Source organism: Helianthus annuus, chromosome 2, assembly GCF_002127325.2.
Source record: "Helianthus annuus cultivar XRQ/B chromosome 2, HanXRQr2.0-SUNRISE, whole genome shotgun sequence".
Lineage (NCBI taxonomy): Eukaryota > Viridiplantae > Streptophyta > Magnoliopsida > Asterales > Asteraceae > Helianthus > Helianthus annuus.
This window is the reverse complement of record NC_035434.2, coordinates 59,400,419-59,416,525: the sequence shown is the minus strand read 5'-3', so window position 1 is coordinate 59,416,525 and position 16,107 is coordinate 59,400,419. Positions and strand designations below refer to the sequence as shown.

Sequence of the window (16,107 nt, the reverse complement as noted above, 5' to 3'; positions counted from 1 at the left end):
CTTTAATATTTATTTATATGAATTTAATGATTGTTTCTAGTAATTTAATACTTTTGTTCGTGGGTATTATTCATAATCACATTTATTTGATTAAGAAATGATTTTATTTTATAACAATTTATTGCATCTTTCCGATCAGTTTACTTCTTTTAATATAGTCAAATGCATTAAATCTGTTCTATGACTTAACACTTATGTAAGCGTATGATTCATAATTATATCAATTTTAATTCATTTTAATTAAGTTGATAATAATTCTTTAATCTTTGAATATTATAAACCGTATACACTGCACTTTTACAACACAAATGACTTGCTTAGAGACTTCACAAAATTTTTATATATAACAAGCTAGAAATGTTTGTGCTATATATGTGTTGTTTTCAAATGTGTTGACTAGTGTTAGTGAATGTTGAGTTAATTTCCTTTCATGTTAACAAGATTTCTTTTAATTCAGGTAACGAAACCATCTAATTAACATTTGCTATTAACTTTAGCACTTTCAGTCACACATATGCATGTATCAATGAATCTATAATTTGCTACGGGTTGACAGAAGTATAAGGCGAACTAGGATAGGAAGGGAGGGAAGATGGTTGAGGATTCTTGTCTTTTGCACTATGACATGAAAAATGACATTGGCATAGGACTGGAGAAACGCATTTTCCCCATGTTGTAAGATAGTCTCCATGTGCCAATACACACATACGATTACACTCGAATTTCATGCATGGGAATAAAAATCGAGTGTCTTCACATGAATCTTGAGCCATCGCCATCTCAGCCATGCCTGCATATTTAGAGTATATATAAATTTATATTATTGTTTTGTTACTAATCAATGTCATAGAAATTTTTAATATAACTATGTAAAATTGTACGTCGAAAAACATTTAGCGAAAATAAAGAAACTGGAATTACCTATGATCATGAGAGAAACGAGAAATGCAATGAAAATCAAGGATCTCATCTTCAAATTTGATTTTATTTTGGTTTATAATTTACTTGATATGACATGCTTATATACCAAATGAAATCAATGTTCATGAACCATTAAGCTTATTAGCATTTAGTGTTGAATTTAATTGGTCATTTAGGTGAATAGGGACAAATATTACATATATTATTATTTCGTTACCAATCAATATTAAATAATTTTTAAACATAATGTATGTCGAAAACTTTTTAATGAAAATAAAGTAGCTGAAATTAGCTATGATCATGAGAGAAGAAATGCAATGAAAATCAAGGATCTCATCTTCAAATTGATTTCATTTTGGTTTCTAATATATTTGATTGATATGAAATGTTTAAATCATGATTAGTGGTTTATCATGTGAAATGGCAATATTCGCCGTACGTCGTCCAAGTCATTATGGGTGAAATTAGTCCTAGAATGGTGTAGTGGTTCAACCCATCCCCACCAATTAATTACCTAATGATTACACTATGATTATTTTTTTAAATAATTTAAATAATGTAACAGTAACTTATAAAACACAAATACATTCATTAAATTTAAAAATAAAAATATGTAGACGTTTACTTGATCTTGTCCCTGTCTTGATACGTATTATCGGTTATTGTGATGGTAGCATCAGTGTAGCATCCAATCTGCTTCTCCAAGGATCGAGTTTCTTGCAAGTCTTATGATTTTTTATCAGCAGTTGAATTCAAATCAGGATCGGTTGGATTTGAACTAGAGGATGCTTCGGAGGAGGAATCACTTCTGCTTCTCTCTTCATAGTTTCTCTAACAGATTTATGGGTACTTGAGGATTCAAATCTCGTTATATCATCTCTTTGTCATTTGAAGATTCCAAGTTGACTTGATCAACAACAAGTTCTTCTAGTTGCACAAATCTTTTCTAGAACATAATCTTTACCTTTCTAATATGTGTCATCAACCATAAATCCACCTTTCTCTATGCCTAGGTTGTTGGGTTCCACCAAGTGAACGGTGGTCACAAAGCAATTCCGTTAAATGCATTGGTTAAACTTTCCTTTTGGCGGTTTATTTATATAAATTAAAACTAAAAACTATTAATTGAAATTAAAATTTGGAAAATAAAAATAAATTAGCTAAACATATGTACAAACTTTAGAAGCAATTGCATATGGGATCAAACCGCTTACTGACTGACTGAGGTACACTTTTCAGCACAGATTTACTCAGACCGGTCTAGGTGATTGATGATATAATTGTCCACTTAAACCTGACACCTACTTATCAATTTTTCGACTTTGTGAAAGGTCCTTGCACGTTTTAATCAAAAAGACGCAGAGGAAAATGCGGACCATACATTTATTTCATTATAAACATTCTGACATATTAGAAGGTCCATTTTAAAATGAATCTTTAACAAAATACATTTTTGGTTCTCATTTAAGAAATAAAACATGACATACATTTACGAACCATATGACCACGTTCTCGTACAATCCACGTTCAGGCTCGATCTTCAACCACTTGCACCTTATGAGGATGATGATGATCGATGATTATTCGTGTAACTTGTAGTGACCACGTACATCCACATGATTAGTAGTTGGTGATAAAATACATAAACTAAAACATGCGTAACTAGGTATCGACGACTCCTTCTTTCACGTAGTTTTATCCTTCCGGCTATCTATTTAAATCCCATCGTTGGATTTCAATGTCGAACTTTCAAGATTCCATTATTAATATACCTACACTTCCATTTCATTCTCAATAGAAAAATGGTTAGCATTGTTAGATTTCATTCATATAATCAAGAACACGATACGTAGGTACAAGTCTCATTTGCTAATATATATATATATATATATTAAATTCTAATTCATGCATACATACCTTTCTATCCATACATATACTTGCAATTTACATGTTACACAATATTAAGTGCAAGTCCTAAACACACACGTCTATAAATGCAAAGCCCGTACACACAAGCCTCCATACTTATGCATTCCTAGTTATGCTCACCAACAAGTTCCATTCACTTACATACAATCAAATCCATACCTACATGTATACCTACTTATTTCATCCTTATGCATACCCATAAGCAAGCTCCCTTACCACATTTCATAAAAACTCTTTGGTAAGTTTGAATTACATTTCAGAAGCTTAAATACAAGTACCACACTTACCCAAACCTCACACAACTATTTCGTAAGGTTATGGTGCATATTAGAGATTTAACATGGCTTAGGATTAGGTTTAGGTGGCCTAGGATAGAAGAAAACAAAGAAACAGGATTCCTGGTTTCGGCTGGGGCGTCAGCAGCAGCTTGGGGCATCGGCCAATCCCTAGCGGTGTCGGCGACGTTGGTAGGGGCGTCAGCAATGCCCCTCTTCAGATCTGCGCCCTGTTTTGCACTTTTTCGCCTTTTCGACCCCCGTTCGCGCATCCCGGGACGTCTCATAACGTAAATTAACATTTTTCCAAGCTCCCAAATCCTTCTAACACTTAACCCTATGATCAACTCAGTTTCTACATCTTGCCATGTTAATTTCTAAAATTTGACCCATTTGATCTTACCAAGCGTTTTGCTTTATAGTTAAACTACAAAGGACCTACTAAAACGTTACGTACCCTAGTACTAGCGTTACCTAACAATTCTTACATGATTCCTAACATTAATAAAAACAAACTTCATTTATATACTAAAAGTGAGTTTGGGAATCACTTATCTTAAGCGTCCGTGTTCGTGCTTGCTTCCTTGCCTCCTCTTGACGGGTTAGGCTTCCGTGCTTGAGCACACGCTAATGTGGTTCCTATCCTTTCATGTCATCGTGTCCATAACAATGTAAGTATGCACGCTCTATTTTCCAACTCTTAGTTAGATTGGCTTTCATTAATACATCAATAACATGCATAAGGCATAAATTGACAACCACATTGCTTACATCCACAAAATCCAAATTCATCATCATACATAACACATATTTGGTCTAACACATATCGCATGATCTCTCTAATCTTACGTTTGTATCCGAAGGCCTAGCCATGCTATTCATACATTATTGACTTTTAGAAAGTCAATTGTCGTACTCACACACTTTCAACTTATGAACATGTACCCGTCTTAATATAGTTGACCATACTATGATACCATTTGCACTTCATACTCATGTTGTAGGACACATATAACCACATGATCAATTAATTACATACATACACATATAAAATCAATTCAACACATATTACTACTTTATTGATCCTACAATTGACAACCACATTCAAAGTTAGCCAATTTAACATAACCATAACATCATTCTTTACTAGTAAGTCCATATGCTTACATTCACTGTTGATCCTAACTAACAATCAATCAAACACGTCATGTGTAATTATATTATTTGAGCATAAAACACAAGTGACTAATGCATACTTATTATCGAATGAAACCATCAACTAAATCCCCATTAAACACATTTCTCGTGTTTAATTAAGATCAATCATGATATTATTACATTCAACACATGTTCATCCATTACTAGCATACAATTTCACATACTAACCTATACTAGGCATTTCATCAAACACTTGGTGTGCATACTACCATCTAACTATGATGTACAACCCATTCATGCTTAATCACCCAACTCATGCCATCTACATCAATTTTCTTACTATACAACAAGTATTAATCATACATAAACATCAAACATAACAAAATATCTCGTTCTTCCAACTCATTCATATTAAGCCATAAACAATCAAAAGACCCAAAGGTGTTACATTGATAAAATTAAAAAAAAGGAAGGGTATTTTAGTCATTATATTGATAAAATTAACTAATTTTGGTGTTAGTACCCAAAGGTGTTACAAAATTGAAACCATAAAATCTAAACCTGTTAAAAAAATTAGTACCCAAAGATGAAACTAGCTATAAACCATAGGGTCCATCTGTGTAATTAACTCTAAATATATAGTAGATCACACATATCAAACAATGGGGTTTGAGGGTTGGCCACTAATAGGATGTGTCGCTGCTCAATAGTATGTCGAGGTTATTAAACTACGCTGTGGCAAGATGAAATGTGAAAAAAGCGTTGTTATGTAGGCATTGCATAGGCACGGAGGTTTCATATTTCACCTGTCAGTTTATGTGTTTTGTAAGAGTATGAAATGTGACGGGGTGACTAATAAAATATTGAAAAAAGAAATGATCACCTATGAATGTGACGGGGTGACTAATAAAAATGTCGAGATTATTAAACTACGTTGTGGCAAGATGAAATGTGAAAAAAGTGTTGTTATGTAGTCATTGCGTAGGCACGTAGGTTTCATATTTCACCTTTCAGTTTATGTGTTTTGTAAGAGTATGAAATATGACGGGGTGATTAATAAAATATTGTATTTAAACTAACAGTAGAATTTTTTTTCATCATCTTCCCCCACGTTTTTTTTCATCATCTTCCCCCACACACGTGATAGCTACCACACCCCCGTCCAAGCACTAGTTTAACACCACGTCATACGGTGCTTAGCGCCCATGATGGGTTGATGTGACAGTGGGTAGGGGTGTTCATCGAATCGAATATCGAATTTTCGAATTGATTGAATCGAATATTTCGAATAATTTATTTTTTTGCTTGAATTCGATTAAGAACTAGCCAATTTGATTCGATTTCTAATTTGATTAAAAATTCCAATTCGAATCGACTTTGGATAAATTCTAATTAATCTGTTGTGATTTAAATTCAGTTAAAATATCTAATAAATTCATTTAAGTTATGGACTTTGTAATGGATTTGGTAATGAGCTATTTTAATACCTCGAATAAATTTAGAGATTAATTCATACTATAGCCAAATAAAACTTATATATATTATATATAAAAATAATAAATAAATAAATAAATATGTTATAAATTTAATTCGATTTGTATAATTTTAATTCAATTTTTGAATCAAATCGAATTTAAAATTATAAATCCGTATTCAATTTACTATACTCTAATTGTACCGAATTCTTAATAAGCGAAACGAATTCTTGATAATCGAACTAAATCGAATTTTGAATTTTTCGAATTCGAAACGAATTCTGAACTACCCTAACAGTGGGTAGTGCCTCACAACATGCTGCCTTTTTTAAGAGTCGTAGTTCCCAAATGTCTAGATGACAATTTGATACAAGTCATCAATACTGAATAACCAATGGGGTAGGCTAAATGCACCCCATTTTTCTACTTTTCATACCCTCTTTCCAAAAAAATCAGTTTAAAACTTTACAAATTTTACCTCTTTAAAAATCATTTTTCTTTATTACTGATCCCTAAATTGTTTCACTGGTTGACTGATATTGAAGAAGTATCACACTACGCCTGAGATAGGGTTTTGCGGGCACCCTCTCACGACCACGCCTGAGATCGGGTCGGTTCCGTTTATGTGGACTGTTATCACTTTACACCTAATCTCCCCTACCTGTATTCAGCCTACCCAAATGGAATAATTTGTTTATTTTTTTACAGATCAGTAATCAGATAGACTGATAAAAACAACAATTTTAAAATCATGGTTGAATTTTTGTTTGATGTATCTTTAAAAATATCCATTATAATGAGAAGATGAGCATGGACTTATAGCAAATCTATATGCTGGTAGTTTTTATTTTTTATAAACAATTAGTTTTGGATAAGCGTTAAAAGTTTTTAGTTTGGCATAACAGGAGGATTTTAAGTGAAAACTTGAATTGTTTAAAAACTTAAAGTAGATGTAATTTTTAATGATTTTACAAAATAAAAGGTTTTAATGTATTTATATAAAAACTTTAGGGGGGAGTGAATTCAGTAAAAAAGGGACGCATTTAACAACACCCATAACCAATATGCAATTTAATAAATACCAATGTGTTCTAACCGAACTATGTAAACAACACTTTGTGTGGTGGTATTTATTGCCATCCTTGTGTCCTTTTTTAGCCTAATAAGTTATTGGGCTTGTATTGTGTGGGTTTTAGCCCATGATAAGTATTTCACTACTAGTGCTATTTCCTATTTGGAATAGGTAAACTTAACATTCACTCAATTAGACAGTGTCACGTTAATTTATCTATTTTATTTACCTAATGCTCAAAAACGTTGGTGGTGGTTTACCTATCTTGGGTTAGGTAAACTATTATTAAAAAAAAAACATATTAAATGAAAATAGGAGGCAAAAGCTGACAAACACCCCTTCCCCTCATCGGTAAACCTTCACCCCTCAACCAACCTCACCGATCGGTAAACACCACTGGCGGCGGTGTTACCGATCGGTAACCCGCTTTACCGAGGTGTTTACCGCACCACTCCGCTCACCCTAATATATTTCACAGCTACTATTATTTCCTATGTTGTTTTGTCTTTCTTTTCGTGTAATAAAACCCTAGCCGAATTCTCTACATATCATCGTTAATTAAAAAATTACATCCACTTTAGAGAACATAACAAAGAAATCAGAACTTCTACAACAATAATTAAGAAAGAACAGTATGCTCACCTCGACTAATAGAGGCAAGCGACCATATAACACGGTCGTTAATTACTTCCCGCTGGATCGATCTAATGCGATCATATTTCTCTCTCTCCGCACAACATTGACCACCAAAATTTTTTCTTTTGTGTGGCATATATATTATGTACACATTTTATCACTCAAGTATACATAAAACCACATTATTCATGGTGCCTAATTTCTAGGATATTCCTTATTAGTTTCTAGGTCTGAAAACAAAAGCCTAACAAGTGCGTGACTGTACCTTGGCAAATTACTAATGTCGCCGGGTCATGTCATCGTCCTAGTTCGGTTTAATAGAACAAACGGCTTCCACCAATAACCTCTTCAAGACATTAGGACATGGATCTGTTGCAAAATACTCATTTGAGGCAATCACTTCACAACTCTCTTGGCCAACACATGTCTGTTGTAAAAGGACAAAGAGTTAATATCTCATAGATGTGACAAGATGGGTGTCAAGCGGGTTGGGTAATGGGTCAAAGCTAGCCAAGTGGGTTATCCATAAAAACTTATTTGTCCATTTTTCTATTCATTTATAAGTTTATTTTATTTTATTTTGTTGAAAATAAGTAACAATTAGAAATAAATCTTAAATCTTTGAATAAAATGATTTAGAAGGTTATGCACATTAGTGTGTATACCCCACTTAGACTAGTTCGCCTTTTAGGAAACGTGTCGTTTGAGACAAATCACAACCCAAATCCTTCTTTTCAGAACAAATTGGGTCAAAACTTCCACCTCTAATACAAGTTGTTTATAGCGGCATCGGGGTCACAAGCATATATAAAGATTATTGTAAAGACCAAGTGTACCTTCTCTATGAGTTCATGAGAGTTTGGTGCATGACAAGTGCCCTGTTGAAAACTTCCACAAATTCCAAAAGGATTCCCAAAGCTTGCAAACTTAACCGCAGATATGGACTGACCGACCCCACAACTCAGGCGGACCTTTGTGTCGTGAAGCATTTTTGTCTCACCCGAGCTCTCGGTTTGCCAGTTGTCAATGACCGGATGGTGCTCAAAAGTAGAAGCGCACACGTGGGCTTGTGTTCTTTTCACTAAAGATATCTTCAATATATTCCCACCAACTTCTTCAAATAGCACCAATAGGTTTTGCGTCGGCTTTAACCATGATCGAGGAATATGATACCTGATAAAGAACAAATATTTTCGTTAGTACACTTATAAATGTAATATCTTCTACGCGTTTCTAACTGTGAACAACTTGAAAGTTACACATTTTTCTTGAACTATAAAATGGGGATTTGCATGTCTTATTACCATCGTTGAGTTGGTTGACCGCAACCCGCTTGGCATTTCCCGGGTCTAAAGGCTCCAGGATACTTGCATGGCCGACACGTTCCATTCGCATGCACTGTCCAATATCTTCCTATGCTTTGACCGTTGATCCAAACCTGACCCCTGCCCATACTCTTCATATCCAAAGCCAGTGGCTCATTACCTTCGGGTGCATCAAAATACGCCTTGTACCATTTCAATGGCTGCTGACCATGCTTGACTAGTGAAGCTTGACTCCACTCGACTGATGAGATGCCATTTGGCGAAATTAAATTCTTTGTCTCCCCATTCAACCCCACCTGTTTTTAAGAATAGTGTCAACCATAGGCGGATCTAGGATTATCAAGCATTGAAGGTTATGCAATGTGAAATGGGAAAACTGGTGCTTTGGTTAATATGTAAATATGAATACTTTTGTCATGTCAAAGTAGGCCGCAACAGGTTGGGCCCGTCAACCTGAATGGCACATGTTGCACCAATGGACTATATTCGAAAGTGTTACACTATGCGGGCCAATTTTTACACTGTGTGAGAGAATTTGACATGTTGCACATGATACCACGGGGGCCTTAACTGGTCCACCCCGAGGACCCATCAACTCCTTATTTGTCTATGTTTTCTAATTAAATATTAATTCAATGATTATATGCGCAAAAGCTATGATATTGAAATAATAATTTGTCACTTTCCCTGGTGTAACAATATCATACACAACATGCAAAATTTTCATGGTCAACCTTTGACTTACCTTGTAAGTCCATGTCGCTTTCGATAAATCAACCCTTCCATGGTCAAGTCCATCAAGCAAAACCGGTCCTAGGATTCCGGTATCCCGTGACTCAAAGTGTGTTCCAACATTCTTGGATAAAGGAAACAATTTGAATTAATTAGAAAGAAAGTGTCAAAGAGAAGGCACATTTGTCTATCTAGACCAATGTAACAACTTACTGGAAGTCCGGCAGCCATACTAAGCAGTGAAATTCTATTTGTTCCACTTCGAAGATCGATTGGTACACTAAGTGTTAATCTAGTCTTCACTGGGGAACCATAAGCAGACCCTGAAATTTTATAGAATTCAGCTTGTAATTTGAACCATAATACAAGTTGTGAAACTTAAAATGATGCGTTGAATCAAACTACCAAAATGTCTTCCACTGACAAAAGCTTGAACTCCATGACCTCTAGAATGAATTGTAAGTGTCGGTCTTCGTCCTCCATGAAGAGATGTCTCCTGTGGACTAATCTCGATGCTGGTTTATGCAAGAATTGAAAATCAGATAATAAGTTGTAATAAGACCGGTTGTAGAAGATAGTGTTTGGATGCCTGCTTCTAGTGTTTGAAGTTGTAATAATCATATAGATTTATGTTTAAGAGATTGGAAATTTTAGTAATGTTTTGAAATAATAGATAAAACACCCATAAAGAACAATTCTAAAAATAAATATACGTGTGCAATGATTGTAAAAGTCGCAGTTTCGATGATCATTTTTGTTGTAACTTGTAATGGTATGAAGCCATTATTAAACCTTATTATTTGACTTTTTTTAAAGAGTTAAATGCTATATTAGTCCCTGTGGTTTGGGCCATTTTGCCAGTTTAGTCCAAAGGCTTCATTTTTCGCCTATGGGTCCAAAAAGGTTTCACCATTGCCATTTTAATCTACTGGGTTAACTTCATCCATTTTTTCTGTTAATGAGAAAGGCAATTCGGTCATTTTATATGTAATTTTGTTAACTAGAAGGACAATTCAGCCATATAAAATGACCGAATTGCCCTTCTCGTTAACAGAAATAATGAATGAAGTTAACCCAGTGGATTAAAATGGCAACAGTGAAACCTTTTTTACCCATAGGCGAAAAATGAAACCATTGGACTAAACTGACAAAATGAACCAAACCACAGGGACTAAAATGGCATTTAACTCTTGTTTAAATAAGTAGAACAATAGAACCGATATTTGTTTATCCAAACATTAAAAGCTTATTAGTGCGACAAAGAGAGATTCGATTTCGAAACACAAATCTAAACTAAAACATAACTATTCAAAAAATATTGACGCACCTAGTCGAATACCATAAGTAATCACTTGTATCTCTTGTAACACTGATTTGATCCAAAAGACCAACTGAAGTCAATGTTGACCCCTCTGCTGACATAGAAATATCTTCATGATAAGTCTCCCATGATTGTAAACTAGAACCACTCGGCAACATTTGCATCCGTGAAGTTTGAGTTACAACCTTAGAATACACGACATGATCAAACTAAGTTCCCATTTAACATGTTCTCTATATTCCCACCAAATTTAACTACCTTCGCTGTATTAAACACGACATTTTTGCAGTCGGGGAGTATACTAATAGACCATGGTGGTAGTTTATAATGCCGGTTGTTGAACGCGACTCTTACAGCAGAAGTCTGTTCAAAGTTGGACAAAAATGCAGCACATTTTCCTTGTCCTTCATATACATATGCCTGCATGCATGCCCAAATTTATCGAATAACTGAAATTTTGATAAAAGTAGAATATCTATAGAACGGGATATATAAACTAACATCTTGTCTTTGTCCTAAAGAAATATATTTAGCATCCGAAGAAAAAAAAGCCGGTTCGCATAGCTTAATGGCCCTATGAAGCTCGGTCAAATGGCCATATTTGGGTTCTCTAGTCAAGCCTGAAATTGTTTCAAAGTGGAGATTAGTTCTTCAAGAAATATTGCTATTTTTGGTATACAAATTATAATTCAAGTAAAATGTTGGTTATAGCTTAGTTTTTCACCATATTCGTCGATAGGAGCATCATAATCGTAGCTTGTGGTGATAAACGGTCCTCCACTCGTGCGTCCAAAGTTAGTTCCACCATGGTACTGTCACAAATCCAAAATGTTAATTGCAACAAAATGCATGCGTTAGATAGGTCAGTTTACAGCTAAAAAGATGGAAGACACGAAGAGAGGGTCACAAAAGTCGAAAGTTACCCGAAGTATTTTCAATGCACACGATCACAAAATGCATGGTTAACCCGACCCTATCCCAACTAACCCATATTAAGGCAATAAAATCTTTTAGGAAAGAAAATTTTACTAACCATGTAATAGTTAAAAAACGAGCCACCTTTCTGTACAAAACGAGCCACTGCAAATGCTAAATCAGGAACCGGACGCTGCTCAATTGGTGTTCCAAATTCAGTAAACCTTGACATCACATAGAAATTGTAGACATCATAACCTTAAATACATGAAATTCAATGTTAAAGCTGTACAAGAATATATAACATGTTACCAGCCACTCCACGCTTCCGTCCACATTGTGGGCTTGTAAGGCTTGTTGGGAGTAAAAGTGTCACAATAGAAGCCGTTGCATGTGTTTATCTGTGGCGAAGGCATATTTAGAAGTTTACAGATTCATGAAAGGTAATCACACTGATAATTTCATCCCATTCAGTATATACGTGTTCATCTCTAACGGGGTAAAATAAAAAGGAAACATTAACTAAAAGGATAATATGCAAAAAATAGTTTATTACTGATGATATAACTTTGAAAGTTATTGAACAAAAAAGGTTTTTGGTTAAGCCCCGTGACCCGTGTTAACATGTGGAAAAATTTAGCTTATTTTGACCTGAACAAGTTTTGACGTGTTACCCATTCGGCCCATTCTGACATATATACCAAAATATATGAAGGAACCCTTTAGTGACAGAATGAGGCATCAAGAAAACTAACCACGGGGTCAGGTGCATCCTCTTCCTTGCACATGGACCATGGGACGCCTGTGTTCAGCTCGACTGCCATTTTTGCGGCCCAATTCATGTACGCTTTTCCAGGGGGTCCAAGTGACTTCCCTTGTGCACCATACTCATTCTCAATCTAATTTAAAAATGTATGAATTGAAATTTATTCAAAACTATACAAAACCCGATCGAAAAGTTGGATAAAAATTAGAACCTGTGAGAGGATGATCGGGCCACCTTGTGATTCGAACAAGTTTTCAGCCTTCATCATCTCTACTATCTTCTGTGTAAATCCTTGCATAGCTGCCTATAGTATTATTACCATATAATAAGCCACAAAATGAGGGTCATATTTTGTCATTTAATTTAAAAAAAAAATTCCATAAAAAGCTAAAATAAATTAAGAAGTTACGAAAAATTAAACCTTAAATGGCTCATTATCTGTTCTGAAGCTGATACCAGGAACATACTTCAACCATACTGGAAAACCACTATAAAGATTAAGAAAAAGTCAATCAACAACAATAAAAAGTCAACAAAAGTTTGAAACTTGAAAAAGTCAAACATTAAGAAACTGTGTAAACCAACTGGATAGGTCGGACCATGAACCGGCTACGTAACCCGTTTGGTCCAGTTGAATCTATTTATACTGTCTCCATTTGAACCAGCTGGTTACAAGTCGGACCGGTTGAACTGCCGAATTACCGAAGCAGGCTTTTTAATTTTTTTTATATTTTTTTTCTTTCAAAAATCTCAAATACGGATGCATTTAGTACTTGTCGCTCCATTTTTCTATCTAAAGATTCATATTTTGTTAACATTGCAAATCCACACAAAAAAATAAAGTATTCCACATTTTGTTTCAATATATATACGACGTCATACGGTTCTAAAACCAATTTCGGACCGGTAAAGTTGTCAGCACGATAACCGTTCCGAATACGAAAACATTGGTATAAACAAAGGAAGTACCCAAAATTCCATTCAGCACAAACATAAGGCCCAATCCGTAAATTCACGTAAAGCCCATTTCGTGCCACTGTCTTTATAAACCTCACAAGATCATATCTTCCACTGAAATCATACTAAAATCCCAAAAAACACAAAATAATAAATAAATCAACATTATCCAAAATGAAGAACACATTCTTTAATGGAGACCAGATCTGTCTAAACAACTTACAGTTCCAGGTGAAGGTTCATGAACATTCCAAAACACATAAGTGTCAATCACTTCTAGCCCACCATTTTTCGCTTTAACTACAAGGTCATCCCACATCTACACCAAAGGAAACACAAATTAGAAGTTGTTTGGATCATTAAATTTAAAACTATATATACTTGTTTCCAAACACCTCCTTAGAAAGCAAAATGAGTTAGAGCAAAGATAAACCAAGGCTCCCACATGTTCAGGGTCCGGGTTGCCGTGACATACACGTGTCGGTTTTGTCGGTGTCAGGATGTCTGTTAACTCGACATTCAAATTTTCGGCTTGGGTTCGGCAGGTTCACAAAAAATAACAATAACTTGTCGTTGCAACAAGTAAAACTAAAAACTATATTTACATGATTGATGTAATCATGACAAACAAAAAAGTAAAATATCATTAAATAACCATTTATAAAAATGAACTAAGTTTTTTTTAATGATAAAAGTTACATTACTCCTACTACTAAACTACACCATCATCATCATCATCATCATCATCATCATCATACTCAGTAATCCCACCAATAGCAACGCAAAGGTAGGATCTCAGGAGTGTAAGATGACCCATAGGAATAGAGAGGCTGCTTCCAGTGAGACCCCCGACTCGATAGTAGTTTTGCATCAAGCCTTGGACATAAGACACATAACACTCAGCAATCAGTACAAAGACCGAAGGCACATAACACTCAGCAATCAGGACAACCCTTTTGTGTTTCAGCTATCAACGCGATCACATGATGCATGGTTAACCGTCCTCAACTTTTAACGTTATTTTCACGAAATTAGTAAAATAACGTTAAAATTAGTGCACTTTCACTTTTGCCCCTCGATGGCCCACACGTATATATATTATATGCGCATACCGCAAGCGGGGTCTTTTCTCCAAGAGAAATGAACTAAGTACTTATCATATTTGATGTCATTTTTAACTTAATATGTATAGATTGATTTATGACTCAAACTCCTGAACCCATGACAACAACCTTACCGTTACCCTCGTAATGAGTTAAACAAAGAAAGTAGAAAAAAAGAATAACTTACTTCAGGGGTACTTCTAGGATAATGTATAGAGCCAGAAATGAGGATTCTTCTTTGGCCATTGATGATTAAAGATCGGTGATCATAAGTAACAATGCATTGAATCAGTTGCAGGTGTGTGAAAGTGATCAAGATGATGAAGAGAGCTAGAAGCTTGGTCGCCATTGTTGTCGGTGTTGAAGCTTTTGTCGGTGGTATGGAAGCGGTGGAGATGACAAAGAAGATTACAAGTGGAATAGTTATATAAACAAAATGATAGTTTGAGTAGAGAGTGAGTGATTGCTTGAATCATACACTTAGACACTCTGGTTATTGATGGAAGGTGGCAGGCAAGCAGCCAAAAATCTTAATGAGTTATGATTTATTTATACATGGATTTCTTTTTAGGGAATTATTATTCAATGCAATATTCGGTGTGTATTCATATTTTTTTAAGAAAAAACAGATTTATAAACCTTTGACTAGGATTAGGATTACAAGGGGGTGTTTGTTTTTCTATGAAAAGCTATTCAGAACCTCTTATGTCTGTCCCACATAGATTACGCGCAGAAGTTTGAGTCCGCAGTGTGTTTGTTTTCTCGAAGACCTTTTATTAAAAAGGGTCTAAAAATTACATGGTTAAAATGTTAGCGGAAGAAGGCTCACACAGATTTCTAAACATTTAACTAGGATTATAAATTCTAAATATAGCTCTTGTTTCAAATCTCGACCATTGGTTCGCTCCTATAAATTACATGGTTAAAATGCTAGCGGCTCACTTGTATAAAAGCTTAAGTTAATTTGGCTTGTTAGCGGATTTGGTTCAGGTAACTCGCTCGTATATTGCTAGCTTGATATTGTCTTATACTTAGTATAATTTGTTATTGTATTTAACTATTTATTTGTGAGTTTTCAATTAACATCAATTCCAAGAATTTCTAGAATAAATGTATAACCTGTATTCTATATTCTATAATTCACCAAAATATCAAGTCAAGTTTGTTCATATTATTGTCGGCTCAAATCTACCTGTTTACTTGGCTCGTGAGTAGTACTACCATTAGCCGGTATATAAAATAAATTGTATTATTGCCATGGCATTATTAAATGAATTTTTAGAACACAATTCACCAAATGTGGTAACAAATTAATAGGTTCATAAATGTGCTAATTATTTATTAACATGATTCAAGTAACTCGCTCGTATATTGCTAGCTGGATATTTTATTAGGCCTTGTGTAGTGGGGCTCCATCTCACCTCATAAAGCCCCATAAAGCCCCATAAAGCCCTTGAACACCATTACGGGGGGCTTTATGAGATGAAAATGGGGGGAGGGCGCTAGTTTTTTCACGGCGTTT

At 34.8% G+C, this 16,107-nt stretch overlaps 1 protein-coding gene across 1 annotated transcript; it reads right to left on the bottom strand.

Moving 5' to 3' along the window:
• Positions 1–7,384: 7,384 nt before the first annotated feature.
• Positions 7,385–15,061, bottom strand: LOC110919237 (beta-galactosidase 3). The gene is made up of 18 exons (XM_022163514.2): positions 14,773–15,061; positions 13,706–13,801; positions 13,495–13,607; positions 12,947–13,013; positions 12,737–12,829; positions 12,515–12,658; positions 12,072–12,160; positions 11,878–11,983; positions 11,569–11,656; positions 11,346–11,464; positions 11,103–11,264; positions 10,851–11,029; positions 9,929–10,038; positions 9,737–9,846; positions 9,537–9,647; positions 8,771–9,087; positions 8,303–8,639; positions 7,385–7,893 (listed from the first exon to the last, which is right to left on the bottom strand). Exons 1-18 carry the CDS (start codon positions 14,932–14,934, stop codon positions 7,771–7,773), a joined length of 2,526 nt encoding a protein of 841 aa, XP_022019206.1. The 5' UTR covers positions 14,935–15,061; the 3' UTR covers positions 7,385–7,770.
• Positions 15,062–16,107: the final 1,046 nt, after the last annotated feature.

What these genes read in the sequence shown, in the direction of transcription:
- LOC110919237 (XM_022163514.2), bottom strand. Translation starts at nt 14,934, where the DNA reads ATGGCGACCAAGCTTCTAGCTCTCTTCATCATCTTGATCACTTTCACA. An exon ending in CTTTAGGACAAAGACAAGAT is followed by an intron (nt 11,265 to 11,345) that starts GTTAGTTTATAT and finishes GCATGCATGCAG; the next exon opens with GCATATGTATATGAAGGACA. An exon ending in CTCATGAACTCATAGAGAAG is followed by an intron (nt 7,894 to 8,302) that starts GTACACTTGGTC and finishes CTTTTACAACAG; the next exon opens with ACATGTGTTGGCCAAGAGAG.